At 37.8% G+C, this 22,444-nt stretch overlaps 1 protein-coding gene across 1 annotated transcript in view; it reads left to right on the top strand.

Moving 5' to 3' along the window:
• Positions 1-15,196, top strand: part of LOC124802687 (daxx-like protein) — a 140,634-nt gene extending 125,438 nt beyond the window's left edge. Inside the window, exon 8 of the mRNA XM_047263623.1 lies at positions 13,444-15,196. Within this exon, the coding sequence (XP_047119579.1) occupies positions 13,444-13,988 (545 nt within the window). The 3' untranslated portion in view covers positions 13,989-15,196. The remainder of the gene's footprint in view (positions 1-13,443) is intronic.
• The last annotated feature ends 7,248 nt before the right edge of the window (positions 15,197-22,444 follow it).

The raw sequence follows: 22,444 nt of genomic DNA, 5'->3' as shown, positions 1-22,444 counted from the left end.
ACAGGATAGGCCAGCATGGAGAGCTGCTTCAAACCAGGTTTTGAACTGAAGACCATAGCAATAACAAATGTGCTTCACAGTTTAATGCAGACCCATTCGCATAGCTGAGTGCATTAAGACCTCCACTTCTGGTACAGAGGGAGCTGCAATAGCCCGAGGTTGAATCTAGATTGCGGATTAATGACAGGTGCTGGTGTGCCAACCAGCCTGGATGTATTTTTTGGATGGTTTTCCATATCCACCTAGGTAAATACTGGGCTGGTTCTCACATCCCACCTCAGATACATGACGTTATAACACCTATACCCCAACAGAACAAATAGTCCTGTCACGGGAAAAGCTACGTATAACACTACTGGCGTCGCGATAATGTGTGAACTACACAGTTTCCCAATAACAGGACTTTCAGACTGTCACAAGGAGGTTTTTCAGACTGTCACAAGGAGGTTACACACAACACAACCACGTACTATTGGTATCAAATATGGCCTAAGCATGCATTAGGTGTTACCCTCTGAGAGGAGTTTTAGATTTGACTGTTTTTCCTAACAGAAGAAAGGGCATCGAACTTTAACTTCGTAATGATAGTAGTTGGCAGATTGCAGAAAGACTAAATTTGGCAAGAAATTTCAGTAACAGATGATTGGTGAATGAAATACTAATACGGTTGCCAGCCTAATTAGGCATAATAATGTGAAAAAATTATTCTGAAAGAATCTATTCTTACTATTTCAAGAGGACTTTTCATTAATTTCTGATTAGTGAAGTGCAACGAATACATACAACTGGATGAACTACAAAGTGGGTAGTAGCAGTAATCACTTTCACAGATAAGTCATAGAATTACAATTGAGACCTTTCCTTTCATATATCACAGTCATTACCTCTACCTTTAACTAATTCAGCCTAAACTTGTTTTTCAGAACCCACACAAGACAAAATAGCACATGATAGTAGCCCAGCTTGATTAACACACATTTACAGTACATATGCTATAAGACAACACTGTATACAAACCTTTTAAATTTATTCTTTCAATAATCACTTCAGGTCTCTCTGGTTGCGAAACAACTATTCAAATTGATTTCTTTCTGATATAAAAGAATGAAATGTAATCCCATAAACTGTCTTTTCATCATATGAGCAAACTATACACACTTCCAGAAACAAGTGGTATTATGGTAAAAGTCAGATTACTCCCTCGCTTGAGATCTTTAATCTTGCAATGTTTCAACACTACTAGCATTGACAATACTCTCTACTACTTTAAACATGACTTCAAGTGAAAGTTCAGTTTCCATCAACATCCAAACCAACTGCTTTTTGATACCACTTGTGAAGCAAGTGTATTTTACTGACACTTTTTAAAGCAAATGAACATTAAAACACTTTTCCCCAGGTAATACTCTTGCCTGGTTTCATACTTAAGTTCAGTTCATATTTAAGATTCAAAATGATCAGACGTAAAGAGTTTGTTTTTATCTACATATGAAACAGGTAATTTTACCAAGCACATTAAGTGTACTATCACAAAACTTTGACACACACATTTAAAGCAATATGAAGCTCTTGAAACTTTGTAATACATCTCTCATTGAATGCCTTTCTTTGTCTATGCAACAGTTAATTTAATCAACAACATGTTATTAATTTCTCATTGAATTCCAGGCATTCTTGTATAAATCAAGAATTTAACTAGTTATTTTTACAAAGGACACTCAGATTTCGTCACTTACAAGGAGAGTATCCTATTTGGATAAGTGCACAGGACATACTAATTCTTCAAAAACAGTTTTTCAATATTAGAATTATAATTTCACAAAACCAAACACAAAATTACTGGTTCATACAGTTATACAGTTCTGACCTTTCGTATGTGTGGTGAAGTGGTTGCGGCGAGCATGTGGCTGTTACGTTGGCATTAATAAGCTCTGTTTACTTCTTCTTGGCGTCATTAATATCATTTTTAGAGCCTTTCCCAAAGCTAGAGCACTATTTTCAATCACAAATTACATCCGAGGCCATTCCATCTCGATTGCAGTACTGTAAGCCTTGCTCAGCACCTGCACTGTTCATTCATCAGTTACTGACTGCCGACTCAATACTGTGCTCTCTCATTTGCTGCCCAGGCTCATGTCAACTCACTTCCATTGCAGAGGGGAATTACTCTTGGTTTTACTTTATATAATGCAAAGCCCCTAGGTATGAACCAGCTGTTACATAGTTACAGACAGACATATTTTAAAAAATCTCATCATGTAAACATATTAAGGAGTTAACAAAAAATATCCATGATTAAATGATATTGCCCTCCAAGTAATACAAAGAACTTAACTCACAAAGAGTAAATATTTCACACAACTCTACTTCTTTATAGTAGATCAAATACATTTCGTAATAAAGAATACACATTTTACATTACTCAGAATTAATCAGTACAAATTATTTACAATATCAATAGTAGTGTTACAACATGCAAACACATTGAAAACAGATGTGACATTTGCCCATGCGATTCCACTAGGTGTGGACAGAAGGGGTACATGAATTTCTCCCTGGCGAGGGGGAGTTGGGGGGAGGAGGAGCTGGCAGTAGCAGTAGCTTTGAAATGCCTTTGGGAGTGCTGCTTCCCATCATAATAAGAGGAGGAAGGACACACTTCCTAATCCTGGTTCAAACAGCTCAAAATATTATTTCCTAACTCTCCTAGGTCATTGTGTGCAATAGTTTTTATCACTGGCTGTGAACTGTAAAGCAGTCTGGACTTGGAAGAAATATTGGAGCACACAACCAGTGTAAGGTATTTACACATCTATCAAACACTGGAAACTCCAGATTGGAATATAAACAGTATTAGGAAAGGGATAGATTGCTGTTCACCATAAGATGACCTGTTGAGTTGCAGACAGGCACAATGAAAATACTGTTACACATTGTAGCTTTGGGACAGAATCTTCTCCAGGAAGAAAACTACACACACACACACACACACACACACACACACACACACAAAAAATCAAGCTACACGTCTATCGCATTTGGCATGACTAACAATAGTGAGGAACAGCAGGAGTCTGGAAACGGGGATACAACAGTGATTTTCTGCTGTTGTCTGCTTATTCCAAGACATTTGAGGATGAGGAAAACATTATCCAATGTCAGTCAGTGGATTATTTCTCTTTAGTTTTTCTAGTATCTTGTTAAATTTTGTGATATCAAGTTTTACATAAAACTGCTTTTGAACCACTTTCGCAATTTCATGTGGTTGTAAAATGGCTAAAATCTCATCCAAATGATGGGTCCATTAATTTCAGTGTTTGAGAGTGTACATTATTATGTGGAGCAAACCAGCCTATGAGGAAATGAATTAATGACTCAGCAAACGGCTGTCTGATGAATTCCAAGCAGATGTCTGCTATATGTGTTATTCACAGAAATATTCAAATAAATTGCTGCATATCTCTGTACTATCCATCTTACTGTATTCATTTCACTGATTCACATTATGAATGAGCTAGAAAAATTTCAGACCTGAGGACATCATCAAATCCCACTTTAAAGTATGTTTGAGGTCAGTTATTTTTATTGTATCAAAACAACTTACACACAATTCCAGATGGGAAACAATCAAACCATTTTCATATTGAGCACAATACAAACTTTGTCAGTGTCATGTGCTAACACTCAAGAGGTGTTAGACACACAATTAAATAGTGACCAATTCATACCAGGTCCTCGATAAGACAAACATGCGTCCTCCAATATCATATTCAACTATAGCGCTCCAGACATTTAAAGGGGCAATAGGTATGATGAATGCTGTAGTTACCATCTCTTAAGTGCTGACAGCTTAGTTTATTTGTACTCCTGTATAAATCTAAATCTACACCTACGTCTACATACATGTACTCTGCAAGTCCCCATATGGTGCATGGCAGTGGCACTTTGTACCACTACTAATCATTCCCATTCCTGCTCTACTTGCAGATGAAGTGAGGGAAACATCACTGTCTATATAGTTTCATACAAGCCCTGATTTCTCTCACTTTGTCTTTGTCGTCCTTACTTAAGATATATGTTGAGGGCATAGAATCATTCTGCAGTCTGCGAATGCTAGTACTCTGAACTTATCTGGTGGGGATCCCAAAAGCTCGATCAGTGCCCAAGAATGTGTCGCTCAAGTGTTCCATAAGCAGTCTCCATGAAGGAGGAGCTACACTATCCTAGAGTTGTCCCAGTAAAGTGAAGCTGACCATTTGCTTTTTGTTCAGGTAATCACAAGTGCTTGTTCCATTTCATGTCACTTTGCAATATTTTGCCTAGATATTTAATAAATGTCACTGTGTCAAGCACACGACTGTACACAATTTGAACAGTGTTGGATTTTTTATCCTACTCATCTGCATTAACTTAAACTTTTCCAAATTTAGAGCAAGGTTTCACTTGTCACTAAACAGTAAAACAGCTTTGTGTGGGATGTATAATTTTTTTTTTACCTAATGCTCTCTCTCTCTCTCTCTCTCTCTCTCTCTCTCTCTCTCTCTCTCTCTCTCTCTATTTATTTCTAGGTATTTGTTGGGATTCATTCTGTAATGTTCCTTACACTTCAATTAGAAGTGCTTGATATTTTGGAAAATGAATGAAAATATTTTATTTCAGTTCTCAATATGCAACATTTTTGATAGGTTAAACTGTGCTGAACCAGAACCCCTGCCCCGTCTTAAGTGAACCACTTGCACACACCTTCCAGATGAATAACCTCCCTCCACTCTCCTAACAACTCTCCGAGAATAGAACTAGAAGAAATCTGCAATAACATGTGTATTTCATAAGTTTGTATAGAGAGTGGATATATTGATTTACCTTGCAGGTGGTTCACAGGAAAACTATAGTCAGTACACTTCCCATAAGAATTTTTCTAATTTTATGGTAGCAGTAATTACAAGAGCTACTCGTCAAAGGAAGATTGTTTGTTGGTTCTGTTGTGAGCATACCATCTCAGCATGTTAAAAGGAAGGTTGAAAGTGGTGTTTGATATCTTTCATGTGGTATTTCCCAGCTGGGATTTTAGACCATTTCTGTGATCTTCCTATGCTGGATGACTAAACCCTTGACAAATTCTCTGTGGGTTTCATCTGTCACTCCCATTAATCCAGCATGGTTCAGTTCCCAGAGTGCCAAACAATAATGAAGAACTAATCAGACAGAAGTTTTGTCAATGCTCTCCTCCACTGGGCGATTAGGCTTCCTTAGGATTCTTCTACTGAAGATGTTTTCCATGCCGAAGGCAGATTTGTATGGTCATTGCTCTCTCCTGATGATTGAACCTTTAGTAAGATGTTAGAATTTGCCTGGAATTCGGATCCTTGCATTTTGTTGGCAAAGTGCTACTATACTATCCAGTCACATTAATGTGACCACCTGTCAAAAGCCTGGATAAACTCCTTTTGCAGTATGAAACGCAGCCCGATTGTGGTGGTCCCATAGATTCTTGATCAGGTTAAAATATAGGGAATTTGGTGGCCAGGGGAGAATGGTCAACTCATGTTGGTGCTCTTTGAACCACGTATATACCTGCACGCTGTGTGACAAATTGCATTGTCCTGCTGGTGAATGCCATCATGCTGAGGAAGAACAAACTGTATGTAGGGGTGGACATGGTCGCTTTTGTTGATCCACCAAGGGAATGCTATGAAAACATTCCCCAAACCATAATGCTCCCTTCTGATTGCACGATGTTTGCTTCCAGACATTTCATGCTTTACACACCAATGGCCATCTGCCTGATGGTGCATGTTGTTGTTGTTGTGGTCTTCAGTCCTGAGACTGGTTTGATGCAGCTCTCCATGCTAATCTATCCTGTGCAAGCTTCTTCATCTCCCAGTACCTACTGCAACCTACATCCTTCTGAATATGCTTAGTGTATTCATCTCTTGGTCTCCCTCTACGATTTTTACCCTCCATGCTGCCCTCCAATATTAAATTGGTGATCCCTTGATGCCTCAGAACAAGTCCTACCAACCGATCCCTTCTTCTGGTCAAGTTGTGCCACAAACTTCTCTTCTCCTCAATCCTATTCAATACTTCTTCATTAGTTATGTGATCTACCGGTCTAATCTTCAGCATTCTTCTGTAGCACCACATTTCGAAAGCTTCTATTCTCTTCTTGTCCAAACTAGTTATCGTCCATGTTTCACTTCCATACATGGCTACACTCCATACAAATACTTTCAGAAACGACTTCCTGACACTTAAATCTATACTCTATGTTAACAAATTTCTCTTCTTCAGAAACACTTTCCTTGCCATTGCCAGTTTACATTTTATATCCTCTCTACTTCGACCATCATCAGTTATTTTGCTCCCTAAATAGCAAAACTCCTTTACTACTTTAAGTGTCCCATTTCCTAATCTAATTCCCTCAGCATCACCCGACTTAATTCGACTACATTCCATTATCCTCGTTTTGCTTTTGTTGATGTTCATCTTATATCCTCCTTTCAAGACACTATCCATTCCGTTCAACTGCTCTTCCAAGTCCTTTGCTGTCTCTGACAGAATTACAATGTCATCGGCGAACCTCAAAGTTTTTATTTCTTCTCCATGGATTTTAATACCTACTCCGAATTTTTCTTTTGTTTCCTTTACTGCTTGCTCAATATACAGATTGAATAACATCGGGGAGAGACTACAACCCTGTCTCACTCCCTTCCCAACCACTGCTTCCCTTTCATGTCCCTCGACTCTTATAACTGCCATCTGCTTTCTGTACAAATTGTAAATAGCCGTTCGCTCCCTGTATTTTACCCCTGCCACCTTCAGAATTTGAAAGAGAGTATTCCAGTCAACATTGTCAAAAGCTTTCTCTAAGTCTACAAATGCTAGAAACGTAGGTTTTCCCTTCCTTAATCTAGCTTCTAAGATAAGTCGTAGGGTCAGTATTGCCTCACGTGTTCCAACATTTCTACGGAATCCAAACTGATCTTCCCCGAGGTCGGCTTATACTTGTTTTTCCATTCGTCTGTAAAGAATTCGCGTTAGTGTTTTGCAGCTGTGACTTATTAAACTGATAGTTCGGTAATTTTCACATCTGTCAACACCTGCTTTCTTTGCGATTGGAATTATTATATTCTTCTCGAAGTCTGAGGGTATTTCGCCTGTTTCATACATCTTGCTCACCAGATGGTAGAGTTTTGTCAGGACTGGCTCTCCCAAGGCCGTCAGTAGTTCCAATGGAATGTTGTGTACTCCTGGGGCCTTGTTTCGACTCAGGTCTTTCGGTGCTCTGTCAAACTCTTCACACAGTATCATATCTCCCATTTCATCTTCATCTACATTCTCTTCCATTTCCAGAATATTGTCCTCAAGTACGTCACCCTTGTATAGACACACTATATACTCCTTCCACTTTTCTGCTTTCCCCTCTTTGCTTAGAACTGGGTTTCCATCTGAGCTCTTGATGTTCATACAAGTGGTCCTCTTCTTTCCAAAGGTCTCTTTAATTTTCCTGTAGGCAGTATCTATCTTACCCCTAGTCAGATGAGCCTCTACATCCTTACATTTGTCCTCTAGCCATCCCTGCTTAGCCATTTTGCACTTCCTGTCAATCTCATTTTTGAGACGTTTGTATTCCTTTTTGCCTTCTTCATTTACTGCATTTGTATATTTTCTCCTTTCATCAATTAAATTCAATATTTCTTCTGTTACCCATGGATTTCTACTAGCCCTCATCTTTTTACCTACTTGATCGTCTGCTGCCTTCACTACTTCATCCCTCAGAGCTACCCATACTTCTTCTTCTGTATTTCTTTCCCCCATTCCTGTCAATTGTTCCCTTATGCTCGCCCTGAAAATCTGTACAACCTCTGGTTCTTTCAGTTTATCCAGGTCCCATCTCCTTAAATTCCCACCTTTTTGCAGTTTCTTCAGTTTTAATCTACAGTTCATAACCAATAGATTGTGGTCAGAGTCCACATCTGCCCCTGGAAATGTCCTACAATTTAAAACCTGGTTCCTAAATCTCTGTCTTAGCATTATATAATCTATCTGATACCTTCTATTGTCTCCAGGATTCTTCCATGTATACAACCTACTTTTATGATTCTTGAACCAAGTGTTAGCTATGATTAAGTTGTGCTCTGTGCATAATTCTACCAGGCGGCTTCCTCTTTCATTTCTCTCCCCCAATCCATATTCACCCACTATGTTTCCTTCTCTCCCTTTTCCTACTCTCGAATTCCAGTCACCCATGACTATTAAATTGTCGTCTCCCTTCACTACCTGAATAATTTCTTTTATCTCATCATACATTTCATCAATTTCTTCATCATCGGCAGAGCTAGTTGGCATATAAACTTGTACTACTGTAGTAGGCATGGGCTTCGTGTCTATCTTGGCCACAATAATGCGTTCACTATGCTGTTGGTAGTAGCTTACCCGCACTCCTATTTTTTTTATTCATTATTAAACCTACTCCTGCATTACCCCTATTTGATTTTGTATTTATAGCCCTGTATTCATGGTGCATAAAATGTGATTAATCTGAAAAGGCCATGTGTTGCCACTCCTTGGATGTGCAGTTGCAGTATCGGTGTGCAAATTCCAGCCCCTGTTGCTTATGAGTAACAGTCAGTATGGGTGCATGAATTAACCTGCTGTGGTAGCCCATATGCAGTATCTTCCACTAAACAGTGTTGAAGAGACACTGTTGGTGGCCCCTTTGTTCATCTGAGTGGTCAGTGCTCAATAGTTTCATGTCTGTTCACCCATTCATATCTCGACAGTCATTGTCGCCCATGTCATCTATGAACCATGGTGCAACACAGTTGCCGTGGTGCTGGTTTTGGTTGGCACCATTTTTCCACACACAATATAATTTAATTACAGCAGCATGCAAACAGTTTACAAACTTAACCATTTCTATAGGTCTTGTACCCTAGGCCTGAAAGCCAATCATCATGTCTTTTTGGATGTCAGATAAATCACTCTGTTTCTGCATTATGACGATGACAGCAGTGTTTCCAGTGACCCTGTGACTCACTTCATATACCCTCCACTGCCAGTGCTGCCACCTGCTGTTTGTAAGTGGTTATTGCGTATTGAAGCTGAAAATAGGTGATGGCCACTTTAATGTGACTGGACCATGTAATTGCACTATGTGAGTATGCCTCATTGACCAAATCAAAGTTTCAGCTTGCTACTTGGAGGGAGTATTAACCTTAACAACAGCGGTGTTATCAGAATAAAGCACAAGTTATTTATAATTAACTCACAGAAAGTAACTGTTCTTGGCTTGACTGGAAATACACAAAATGAAAAACTTCTGGATATGGATACCTTGTGGTCAATACAGCATTCTGAAAGATTGTTCAGTAACTCACACATCAGTACAAGAGAAATATGACTGGGAGGGACTTGGATGTGAACCATGCTCTTGGTGCACCCATAAGCTGTTGGCTCATCCACTGAAAGCACAGCTAGAAGTTGAGCAGTGAGTGAAGACAGTACTGCATTAGGCAGGTAGGAAAGTCTGTGCACTAGCCATATGTCGATGATAGTTAATCACGCTCCAAGAAAATCATGTAGTGCAGGGTTGTCATCAAAGGACACACCAGAGAGCTTGCTGTAAACGCTGGCTTGTTGTGGTTGGGGAAGCTGGGCCATGGTGAGCACAGAAATCACTTAATATTTTTATTTCATCTACAGTAACTGCAATAGAAAGTTGAAGCTCCATGAGTCACATAATTACATTAGTTGTTTTTGTAATTTTTCTATTTGTTCTCACAGTAACAGTTTTGGGACAAATACTGGTAAAGCTCTGTCTCTTGTGCCCACTGTCCACCATGTAGGGATAGAGTTAGAAATTGCTTGGGACACTATGAGCATTTGGGAAGGTAAATTATTGACGTAAAGACTTCTTTTCTCATAATTAACACATTTATTTCATTGTTAGACACATATTTTCACATGTTTACTGAACATTGTAATGGTACAAAGAGACTTTTTTTGTGGATTATTCTGCATAGTGAAATGGTTGCCACTTTTATGTGATTTCTTCAGGTAGGACACTTGTGTAATTTTTTTCTCATTGTTGGTAGAAGTGATTGTGGCAACAAAGTGCCAAAATGGGATCTGTTTTTTGCAATGTATTCCCCTTCACCACTACATAATCATCTTGTTTGAGATCTTCAGTGAGCATTGTGAATATATTGTGATCTCCATCGCTACTACAGAAATCAATGTCGTCCATTATCTGTGTCATCCAACTCAATTTGCATTTCTGCCCGAGAGTCATTACTTTCAAAAATAAGCTGCATTTTGGCTCTGGCTGTTTGCTTCTCAGGGATCATATCTTTTGCAGTTCCCTTTGCTTCCTTCTACTTTTGTTCAACAAGTATTTGTTTTTCTGGGATGTCTGTCAGGATTCATGTTTAGCCTTTTTTCCTTCTGGCAATTGAACTTTACTTTGGTTGTGCCTTTGTGGGTGGACTAGTTTCTTGAGGTTTGACAGACAAGCATGATGCTCTCAGGTTTGACAGACAAGCATGATGCTCTACTGGTATCGTCTCTTGAAGGCCAAGGTGTAGCCTTTTATTGCAATTTCCTGGACTCGTCTGAAGGTTGATAAAACACTTACATAATCAACTTTATCATTAATTGCATCATAGTTCTCTTTCTCATTTTCCTCAGTTGTTTCATGCTGCATTACAGAAGCAGACAGGAAATCTTGCTCTGTTAAAATATTTGTGTTAAGAGGGTAGATGCTTATGCACTGGAATCCTGATATGATATTGGATACTGTGAATGCCATCAGATATGCTCTTCCAGTTAAGTGCTGCAACATTTTTGAATCTGATAGTCTTTTCAGGGTTCATTTTCATAAAGTTGTCAGAAGCCCTGTAATAAAACCTCTTAAAAGGACCATAAACAGTTCTGTCTAGAGGTTGTAGTTTGTGGCTATAATGAGATTTGAGTGTCAGAATTGTCACACCATTCTGCATTACTGTGTCCATACAATCTATATTGAGATGGCTTCCAAGATTGTCATAAATCAACAAAACTGGGTCGTTACGAGATGCACTAGAACATTTAACAACATGGTTCATGTAATTACGTGAACAAAATTTCCCCCCTGACTTCTGAGCTAACCTTACCGTTTATGGTGGTACGCCATATAGTTTGTGTTCTGGATAATGAACTGTAGGGAATATTATTGCAAGTGAAATAGAATTCCTCAATGCAGTTACACAAGAAGTTAGGGTAACAAGTTGGCCATGTCCAATTGGTGTACAACGTACTACCTACTTTTTTGCTGGTGTCTGCATAAGAACGCTCCCACATCCTGGGGGCTGGCACTAGTTGCTCATGATAATGATGTAGGCTGTAGCTTCCTCAAACTCAGTGAATGATGTCGTTTTAAAAGCCTGGACCAGCTCGTTTATTTGTCTCCCAATTTTCAAGCATTCTGATATTACTGCGAGCTGCTGTCTCATATGTCAGCTTAGCAAGCTGTGTAATGGTATACCATGCAGCATGTCAACAGATACTTCAGCATACTCTTGTAAAAGTGATTTTGCTCCAATGTAAAAACTTGTTTAAAATTATACTTTGGATAAAATCGAACTTCTTCAAAGGTTGGTGCAGCCTTTGCTTTGTTTACATATCTGGAAAAATAAATTTGTGAATTAGTGTAGCTTTTAGATTTATATACATGTTTCATATTGCAGTTTCAAATTTGGCTATAGATAAATTACGTTAGTGTGCTGTGCAAGTGTCTATTTAGGAATTCCGTATTCTTTAGATGCTGCAAGCACAGCATAACTATCTTTTAGGAAAGCTTGTACAACTTCTTTCATCCTGTCTTCAGGTGTCATACGATATTAGTTTTCCTTTTCCTATTCTGAATCATATTTCTTGAAACATGAGAGAGGGGAGAGGAGAAGACTACAGAACAATAATTTTAATGATAGTGAAACACACTGGGCAGTATGTCCAATGTGCCCCTAGCATCAGTTGCCCATTGTGCCCCATACATAAAGTATGCAAAACTTACTACATAATGAAATTAGAAGTACTTGTACGATCAATTTCAGTGCTTCAATATCCTTTCCAAATTTACTGCATTGACATTTACTGCTTTTGACTTTCATGGACAATAAGTTGTACAAGTAGAAATGTTTTTATTTCATGGAAATCTTGCAAAAAATGAGGTTCAGACACACTTGCGACATTTTGCCAGTAGTGCAGCAAGTGGCCGCCTTGAAAAATCAGTTGGTGTTACCAACATATGAATACCTTACCTTGGTGGAATCACAATACCCTACTCTCACATATAGACATTTTTAATAATGAACTTATCATTGTGCCCCTATGCTCACTGTACGAGTGAGACTGTGGTGGTCCGTGGCAACCCTTAAATCTACTATGAATGTTTTGGTATGTGATATGGCACTGTGATTGTGTCTTTCTATGGTGTGCCCTAAAGACCTCATTGGACTTATGTGTAATTATTGATTGATTTGTCAATATGTCCAGTGTGATTACAAGAAATATCATTAGACAGTTCTTCTTGTATCCTGTGTTTACTTAGCAGTGGGGAAACCTGAAAATATCAAGTCTTTTTGCCAATTTATACAAAGTATTTTTAATTTAGTTCGTTAGTTAGTTACATTCAGGATGTTGTATGTTTATCAAGTTCTGAGGATACCAGTGGTATTTCTGTTCTCCGGAATCAACTGATTTTATGGCAGACTGATATACAGAATTTTGTAACAGCTAAAGAAAAAAAAATCTATTTGTTATTAATGTTACTGACTGTTTAAATCATGGTGTGCTTGAAATATGAAAGTCAGTGTCATCCCATTCTCTGTCCAGTATTTACAATGTATATATAGTTTTGAAATAATCATTATACTTATTTGAGATACTTATGTTTTTTCTATACACATTATTATTATTATTATTATTATTATTGTTATATTTACTTTCTCAGACATTAAGTCTGGTTAAGAATGGAGCGACGCGGACCTTTATCAAGTGTCACTTCCTTTTAACTGTACGGTATATGTTACATTGCATTTAGGAACTTTCGGGTAATTGAACATGTATTATTATTATTATTATTATTATTATTTTCATTATTATCATCCATTGTTTGTTTCTATACACGGTTATTTCTGTGGTTTGTGCTGGACTGTATACCTCTTCGTAATGTGACTTGTACATACAGCTGTACAAAATGAACAAAGGATGAACAAATGTTATAATAATAAAAGTTGCAGATTTTTCAATAACAATGCATTTCTACTTGGCTAGAAAAACTAGACAGTTAAGATGTAACATTTGAGGGTTGTTTAACCTGAAAAGGATATTTAGTTAGCAAAGTTGCTTATTCAGAATTTTGAGAAAAACCTTTGAAGCCTTGTTTTTTATTAATTGTTTCAGATATGGATAACAATGACAATGATACCAGTGAAAATGAAGAAGAATCCAATGAGGAGAGTGATGGCAACGTGGATGGAGAAGACCGACAGACAGAGGAAACTGTGTGTGAAGATAATAACAGCAAACAAGCAGAAAATGAAGAAGAAATTGTGGTAATTCATGAACAAAAATCAGAACATAATACTGACAATAAGGCAAAATTACTTCGTGATGCAGAAAGGAGCAAAAAGAATGAAAAATGTAATTTGCTACAGGAATCACCAAGAAGAGAACTTAAAGAGAGAGTGGTAATTGCCACAGCTTCAATCAAAGTTGAAGCACATGGTATGCCACATAAAATCGATGTTAGGGTGTCAAATTGTTCTTCTGAAATGAGACCATCTAAACTGCAGGACAGACATAATGGTATGCTGCAAAAATGTGAACAGTCCAAGAATAATACATCAGAATTTCATTCACATGAATCAAAACAGGTGGAAAGGCACTTAACAACACATCCAGAGATTGATACTGACAGTGATAATGATGTCATTATCTTAGAGTGACAGTAAGCCAGTGTTTTTACCCACTGGGGATGACATTTGAATACCAACCAAATATTTAACATCAACAGTGCTTGCTTTGCACATGAAGGTTATTTACTCTTTAGTTGTAAGTTTTTAATATGTATAAAGTTAATATATATACATTTGGTGCAGCTAGAAAGGGCACATATATTATTTTTTGCCCTTTGTAATCAGGTGTGATTTTTTATTTGTGATTTGTACAGAAAATTTTATTAGACTCGATTTATATATTGAAAATATAGGTTCTTGAAAACAGTCATATATTTATATAAAGGGCTTGTACTGAATTAAATAAAATACCGCCATTCTGTCTAACAGAAGGTGGCATAATGGCATGGTGAAAAGTTCTCAGCCTGGCAGTGAAAGTTTTGTGTTTCTGTTAAATCAAAAATGCTCTTTATGCTTTGACATAGTCGTATTTTAAGTCAGTACCCTCTCTGTTATGTTATTCTAATCCGTTTACAGCTCCCATAACGTGTTTGGTGGATTTGAAACATTTTCCAGTAACAAACTTCTTCAGATGTGGGAAAAGGTTAGTCAGCATCATACTTTTCACCCATTTGCTGTTCATATTCCACATCACTCTATCTTATTTTATGGACTGACAAATCAGGCTTCTCAGCAAATTACGGTTCTTAAACTTCTCTTCTTCTGGGATGATGTTTTGGGTATGTCCTCTTTGCTCGATGTCAGACTTTACTATGTTCTTGTACCTGAGTTTTGGTCTACCTTTTGGTCTTTTGTTTCTGATATTCAGATCATAGAGTAGTCTCATTAACCTTTAGCATCCCTGCATCACATATGCCCGTGCCATCTCAGTTATTATGAGATTATTTTATCTTGTAGGCGTACAGACTTGAGTCTGTTTTCAGATTTCCTCATTCCAGTTTCTATCCCTTCATTTCTTTCTGACCAAACTATGAAGAAACCACCGCTTAACTGTCTCAATTCTTCTGAAGCTTTTACTTCTTTCACAACAGTACATCAAAATGGACATGTGATAATATTAAAGGAGACAACTCACCGAAAGCAGTAGCATTGAGTTGTCAATAGACACTCACAAAAAGAAAGAAAACTTGCTAGCTTTTGGAGTAATCCTTCTGTGAGCTAGAGTAAAATTCACACACACACACACACACACACACACACACACACACACACGCACACGCACTTAGGCACCTATTTTCCTACATAGTGCCAGCTGGACTCGCCTGCACCATGTAAGGGCATAGACATGTGTATGTGTGCATGTGCATTTTTTGTGTGACTTTTACTTTACCTCTTAGAAGGATTATTCTAAAAGCTTGCGAGTTTTGTTTCTTTTTGTGTGTGCCTATACACGAGTCAACACTTCTGCTTTCAGTGAGAGGCTTACTTTAATCCAAAAGTATTTGTATTCTAACAGTACTTTCCTACACCATATAATAGGTTTCGTAGATAACTCAGTTACATTTTAATGGTACTTTCTTATCCCACATTAGGTCTTCAACTGTTTGATCGAAGTTAGAATCTGCTTGAATTCTGTGGGTGTGATTTCTTTGTCTACACCAGTATCGAAAAGAACACTATCAAGATAGTTAAAACAGTAGGTTATCTGTTGTTTCCCTCCAGTTCAACATGTCCTACTGGTTGCCCATATCTTTTCATGACCATTGCCTCACTTTTCTCGTGGCTGAAAATGAGACCACATACTTTAGCAGCTTCTGCGTAGGTGTTTATTTGATCTTGAAGGCCTTATTTAGAGTTGTTCCGTAGAATATACATCACTGGCAAACAAAATGGTTTGCCGATGATTTGGTGTAATTTTCTCTATATCTTTTTCATTTCCATAATGAAAAGAAGAGGAGACAGAACTCCATCTTGCCTTAACCTATACTTCATGTCAAAGATTTTAGCCATTCCCACAGGTGTTTTGTCTTTACTGTGGGTATCTTAGTTCAAATTATTGATCCTGTGTACCATGCCATCTTATATTCCGCTTTTCTTCAGTGTTTCCCACATATATTCCCTGTTCACAACATCAAACACCTTCTTTATATCCTGGAAGGTGAATCATAGGTCTAATTTGTGTACATGGTATTTTTTCATTAATTAGCGGAGAGCAAAAATTAAATCAGTTGTTGACCTTCATTTCCTGAATCCATATTGTTCTTCCAAGAGTTTTCTTCAATGAGGGGTGTGATCTTATGTTCTACAATTTCTTCATAATGTTCACTCACTTGAGATGTGACATTGATACCTCTGTAGTTACAATATTTTGTTCTATCAGTGTTCCTGAAAATTGGGATAATGATGCTAATTTTCCAGTCAACAAATAGACCTATCTTCCTTTCTCCCATGTCTCTCAAACTTTCAGTGGATTCCTTGTTTTCCAGCAACTCTTATGGCTTCAATCATTTCACCATGTAGTAAATTTGGTATTTTGGTAGGTAGTTTATTTTTTAAAGTTTAGGGGGATAGGAACTCGTGAATGAGACTACCCCTGATTTTGGATCCGAAGTAAAATTGCCAAAAGAAAATTTATTTCTATGTGAACAAATTTCTATTAAAGTTTTCTAAGTCGCCAAAAGAAAGTGTTTTTAATGCAGTATTGAGAAAGTAACTTTTCACAATCGTATCGGACAATATGGGTCAATTTACTACAGAAATAACAACCTTGGATAATTTTTGAGATTTAACAGAGTGAATTTGCTTTTAGAATCCCTTTTTACCTAATTTTACAGTAGGCTGTGTAGATCTTCGTTTTCTCTTGATAGCTGCTGGTCAGGCTATTGTCTCCATTGATTTTCTCCCTCTGATTCTTGAAGTAGGTAGGTATGGAAATGATTTTTTTCTAACTCTTGATCTTGCTGTTTTCCATATTCATTTATTGCTTGTACTTATTTACGACCATACGAAATTGAGTTGCAATGAAATCTGACATTATCGAATCTTCAAACTGGTCAATATCATTTACAAGAATGCATCAGTCACTTGCACTGTTCCTATGAACTGCTCTATGTGTTATCACAGTAAGAGATCTTAATTGCAACTGCTGCCGCTCTCGACTGGCGAACGTCTATCAACGCTACTGCACCTCTTTGGTCAGAGATAGCAATGCCTTGTCTTTGCTGCTTCCGACCAAAGAGCACATTTACTTCTAAAATTTATTTATTTACTTTAATATTAATTTACAAAAATGATAATTTAAATAATTAATTGCGTAATTTCATTTGAATAAAAAATAAATAAACATTTTCCTTTTTCGTCATTTGCGTCAATGGGGAGGGGTCTGTTCCACTACACCACCCCCTACTGTTCACTGACGCATGAGGTCACTTTCCTTGGTTCATGTGGATAGTGAACAGTACCTTTTACACTTTTACATATATCTATATAGATCTCTAAGAAAAAATTCAGCTCTGCTCTAAATCTAATTGAAGAATTGCTATACTAGGTGATATTCTTAACTTCTACAAAAAATTTTTGTTACATAAATTCATACATATATACACATATACACATATATATATTACACACAAAAAAGAGTTTTTGGTTTTACAATTGCGTTTTTTCCTCTTTTGCGCGCGTTGGCGAGTCCTCAGATTCGTCCTGTTGGGCTTGGATACCCATTGTTTCCCTTACGGTTGGCGGTCGGCAGGCTTTTGTTCCATGGGACCATTGTTTGGCTCGTGCGTCTAAGGCACGCATTGTCTTATCCCACACTGTCGTTCCTGTCCTCGCGCATGACCGCGTTGTCCCTTCACGTGGAGGCTGTGAAAGTGCTGGATTCCTGGTGGTAGATGCTACTAGAAGTTGCGTTGGTTGCACCAGTACCCAAAGTACCCGCTACGACGCCCCTTGGTGTGCTCCAGGGTCGAAGTGCGAACTTCCAGCCTGCAGTATCACCTCACAGGTATGTAACACAAGCAGTAACACTCGCACGCCTTTTTATTCACTTTCCTCCCTTGAGAGGTATGATTTTTCACAATCACTTAAAGACTTTTTCCTTTCACACACATTTTTTCCATTACTCTTGTCATAATGCTCACATTGTCTTCTTCCAAGCCAACATTTTTTTTATGACATACATCGTCATGAAAATATGCAAAACAAGAAGACAAATAATTATACTTCTGAAATTCCAGTTCATATATACTTATGTTTTACATGATAAATCCTTCATTCTTTTGTCATTATTCTTTTGTGGCATCAGTTATCCTTGCATACATTTTTAAACATGAAATTTAAATATCTTATCCTAAAAAGCTGAACTTTTTCAACCTTTGATTTTGCTTTCTTATTTTCTCTCTTTTAGGGTGAACTCCTGTTGTACATAAGTTCCATTCTTGAGGTTAAATTGCTACTTCGCTATTCACAAGGGTCTTCACCACTTCTTACTGCAAGTCATGTTATTTTTACACTACAAGTAGAAGGTGAAGAAATATGCTAAAAACTACCAATCTACAATACCTACAAAGAAGAACTTTTAACCATAAATATTCACATTCACTCCACATTTACTCTTTGTTTCTCACTTGTACACCAGTGATTTCTACAAGTTGTGTCAACTTAGTGCAAAATTCGTCTCTCAGCATATCTGACATCTGCGTTTTACTTTAAGCATCGTTTGTGTATCAGCGTTTTTTCGTGTTACAAGCTTGAAACGTACCTTAATTTTACTCTCCATGCTTCTTCTATTAATGTATTATGTACACTCTTAACAAACAATATTTAAGTAGGTATATTTTCAGAGCTTCATGCTGTGCATGGCTATCCATTGCATGTTTAAAAAATCATGTCATATTCTCTGCTATGGCTATGTACAAGTCCTTCATGTGTGCTTCCCACTATAATGTGTGTGTGTACATGTATACAGTTGTAGTGTAAAAGGATTTGTAGCTTAATATTGCTTAAATATTGCTTTTGCATATTCTTCCTGTTAAATGCAGATATGTCATACATTCTCTTAGCATTCCTGAGGTATTGTTTGCTTATTAACTTCAGAGGTTAGTTACTAGTTTACAGTAAGAGCAGTAATCTTATTCAGATATTAGTGGTTCTTTAGGTTTCATGTAGCTTATCTTATGATGTTAGCTAGGCTACAGAATGTTAATTTGTTGTTTTCTCAACTACAGATAACTGTGTGTATACACTTAAGAAATGTTGCAAAAAAGCATATTGCTTCTTGTGTTATTTTGTGCCTTGAGGTGGTCCCTACTGAGTTGGCTTCAAATTTGAGCTATTCTCAACACAAGTGTGGTTATTTGTGGTATATTCTGTGCTTTTCTAATGGAAAATTCTTTACACTTGCCATTGCTTATTATCATAACATACATGGTTTCTAGATCATGTCAGAGGTTCACTGTGGCTTCATACTCTCACACATATTCTATTCTCATTACACAGTCATTCACCTTGAATCTACAATATTTGTGTGGCTCCCTCATTAGGTACCAACACCTCCATTTCCTCAATACTACCATCATTAATGTGGGCCGGACTTTATCCTCTGGTCCCACTGTAAATTCCTCCTTCCTCCAATACTTAAAACTAAGTTAAGGCTCCCTGTAGGATTACCTCAGTGTTCACTCACATACAAAATTCTCACAAAAATCCAAGTTATATCTCTCCCTGACAGTTACCATGTGTATAACATAAGTGCTGTCTATAATAGTTCAACAGTTTACCTTTTCCTTACAACAAAATATTCCTCCTTGTTATTCAGCTTTCGGAATACTACCTTTTGCTCACACTTCAACTTATGTTACCTTTTGTGCTTTTCATATGCATTTATCGTGTCTTTATATTGTTCCTTACTTCCATCTGAAAGAAAAGTAGTGTATACTGTATAGTTTCTGCTTTTTCCTCTCATTTACTGTAATCTGTTCTTAATATTGCTTCAGTTTGCCTAGGCTTTACCTTGCAAGTGTTTGTGTATAATGTTAGCTTGAGATGACATTTGTTTTCAGTGTTAAGTGTTTTCCCTTCTCTTACTGTCTGCCTTTTACACAGAATTAAGGTGGGTTTTGTAAATATTGTACATCATGTTCATAGCTATAGCTTTAGTGTTATGGTGGTGGGTTTTCCTTTCTCTTGTAATTTGTCATCCATCTTTTGTACATAGATATCCTTATTCCTATTTTTGGCTGTACATTGTGTGAACTTACTGTCTAACCTTGACTTGTTATGTACATGAAGTGTTTAGAACATGTAGTGTGTGTCTCTAGCACTCCACTATTCCTCCTGTTCTCTACAATACCTTACTTAGTCTACTTTCTTACTTAAATGTAACTTATTGCCTAAAATAAAGTTTACTATTTACACATGTGTCTTTTCCCTGATATTGTCATAGCTTCCAAATCAGATTATTCTTTCTCTCTCGTACTAGGTTCTGTGTGTCTTAAATACTTCCTTAAATCTTTATGTGGATATAATCCCTTTATTTTCCCAGTTTTTGGGTAGCTTAGCAAGTATGCTCCAGGGTGTGGAATTTTACTAATTTTAAATGGACCAGCATAAAGCATCTGCCATTTTTTGTTCAGTTTCTTAACCTTGGTAGACTTAGGGTGTGTCCTAAGTAGTACCTCCTCTCCTACCTTGTATTCTGTTCTGTTTCCATGCCTTTTGTCAAATGCTCTCTTTCTATTTTGACCCTGTTCTTTTAAGTGTACCAGTGCTTCTCTGATCTTTTCTTCCAAAGTAACTTCGTGATTGGTTAACTTAGGTAAAGGGTTGATCCATTCATTTCTTTCCTGTTGAGAAAACATTAGTTCGGCTGGTGTATAGCCTGTACAGGGTTATTACAAATGATTGAAGCGATTTCACAGCTCTACAATAACTTTATTATTTGAGATATTTTCACAATGCTTTGCACACACATACAAAAACTCAAAAAGTTTTTTTAGGCATTCACAAATGTTCGATATGTGCCCCTTTAGTGATTCGGCAGACATCAAGTCGATAATCAAGTTCCTCCCACACTCGGCGAAGCATGTCCCCGTCAATGAGTTCGAAAGCATCGTTGATGCGAGCTCGCAGTTCTGGCACGTTTCTTGGTGGAGGAGGTTTAAACACTGAATCTTTCACATAACCCCACAGAAAGAAATCGCATGGGGTTAAGTCGGGAGAGCGTGGAGGCCATGACATGAATTGCTGATCATGATCTCCACCACGACTGATCCATCAGTTTTCCAATCTCCTGTTTAAGAAATGCCGAACATCATGATGGAAGTGCGGTGGAGCACCATCCTGTTGAAAGATGAAGTCGGCGCTGTCGGTCTCCAGTTGCGGCATGAGACAATTTTCCAGCATGTCCAGATACACGTGTCCTGTAACGTTTTTTTCGCAGAAGAAAAAGGGGCCGTAAACTTTAAACCGTGAGATTGCACAAAACACGTTAACTTTTGGTGAATTGTGAATTTGCTGCACGAGTGCGTGAGGATTCTCTACCGCCCAGATTCGCACATTGTGTCTGTTCACTTCACCATTAAGAAAAAATGTTGCTTCATCACTGAAAACAAGTTTCGCACTGAACACATCCTCTTCCATGAGCTGTTGCAACCGCGCCGAAAATTCAAAGCATTTGACTTTGTCATCAGGTGTCAGGGCTTGTAGCAATTGTAAACGGTAAGGCTTCTGCTTTAGCCTTTTCCGTAAGATTTTCCAAACCGTCGGCTGTGGTACGTTTAGCTCCCTGCTTGCTTTATTCGTCGACTTCCGCAGGCTACGCGTGAAACTTGCCCGCACGCGTTCAACCATTTCTTTGCTCACTGCAGGCCAACCCGTTGATTTCCCCTTACAGAGGCATCCAGAAGCTTTAAACTGCGCATACCATCGCCAAATGGAGTTAGCAGTTGGTGGATCTTTGTTGAACTTCGTCCTGAAGTGTCGTTGCACTGTTATGACTGATTGATGTGAGTGCATTTCAAGCATGACATATGCTTTCTTGGCTCCTGTCGCCATTTTGTCTCACTGTGCTCTCGAGCGCTCTGGCGGCAGAAACCTAAGTGCGGCTTCAGCCGAACAAAACTTTATGAGTTTTTCTACGTATCTGTAGTATGTCGTGACCATATGTCAATGAATGGAGTTACAGTGAATTTATGAAATCGCTTCAATCATTTGAAATAGCCCTGTAGATGTGTGTGGTAGATTGTTAAAAATTTCTTCGAGTGGTGTAGGGTATTCTAACCATTTAGTCTGTTTATATGGGATGTATGTTCTGATGAACCTGTTCCATTCTTTGAATACCCGTTCCACCGGATTTGCTTCTCGGTGAAATCGTGAAATGAGTATGTGTCTTGTCTTGTTCTGTCATAAAATTCTTCCATCTGTGGCTCGTGAAAGTCGTTGCGTTATCAGTAAGAATTGCCTGTGGTTTGCCCACTCGTGTAATGTAATCTTCTTTGATTCTCTTAATGATGGGTTGTGAGGTAACAGTTTTTGTGGCAAACAAT

The sequence above is a fragment of the Schistocerca piceifrons genome, chromosome 6 (genome assembly GCF_021461385.2).
Source record: "Schistocerca piceifrons isolate TAMUIC-IGC-003096 chromosome 6, iqSchPice1.1, whole genome shotgun sequence".
NCBI classification, from domain to species: Eukaryota; Metazoa; Arthropoda; class Insecta; order Orthoptera; family Acrididae; genus Schistocerca; species Schistocerca piceifrons.
This window is presented reverse-complemented; position numbering and strand designations above follow the sequence as displayed.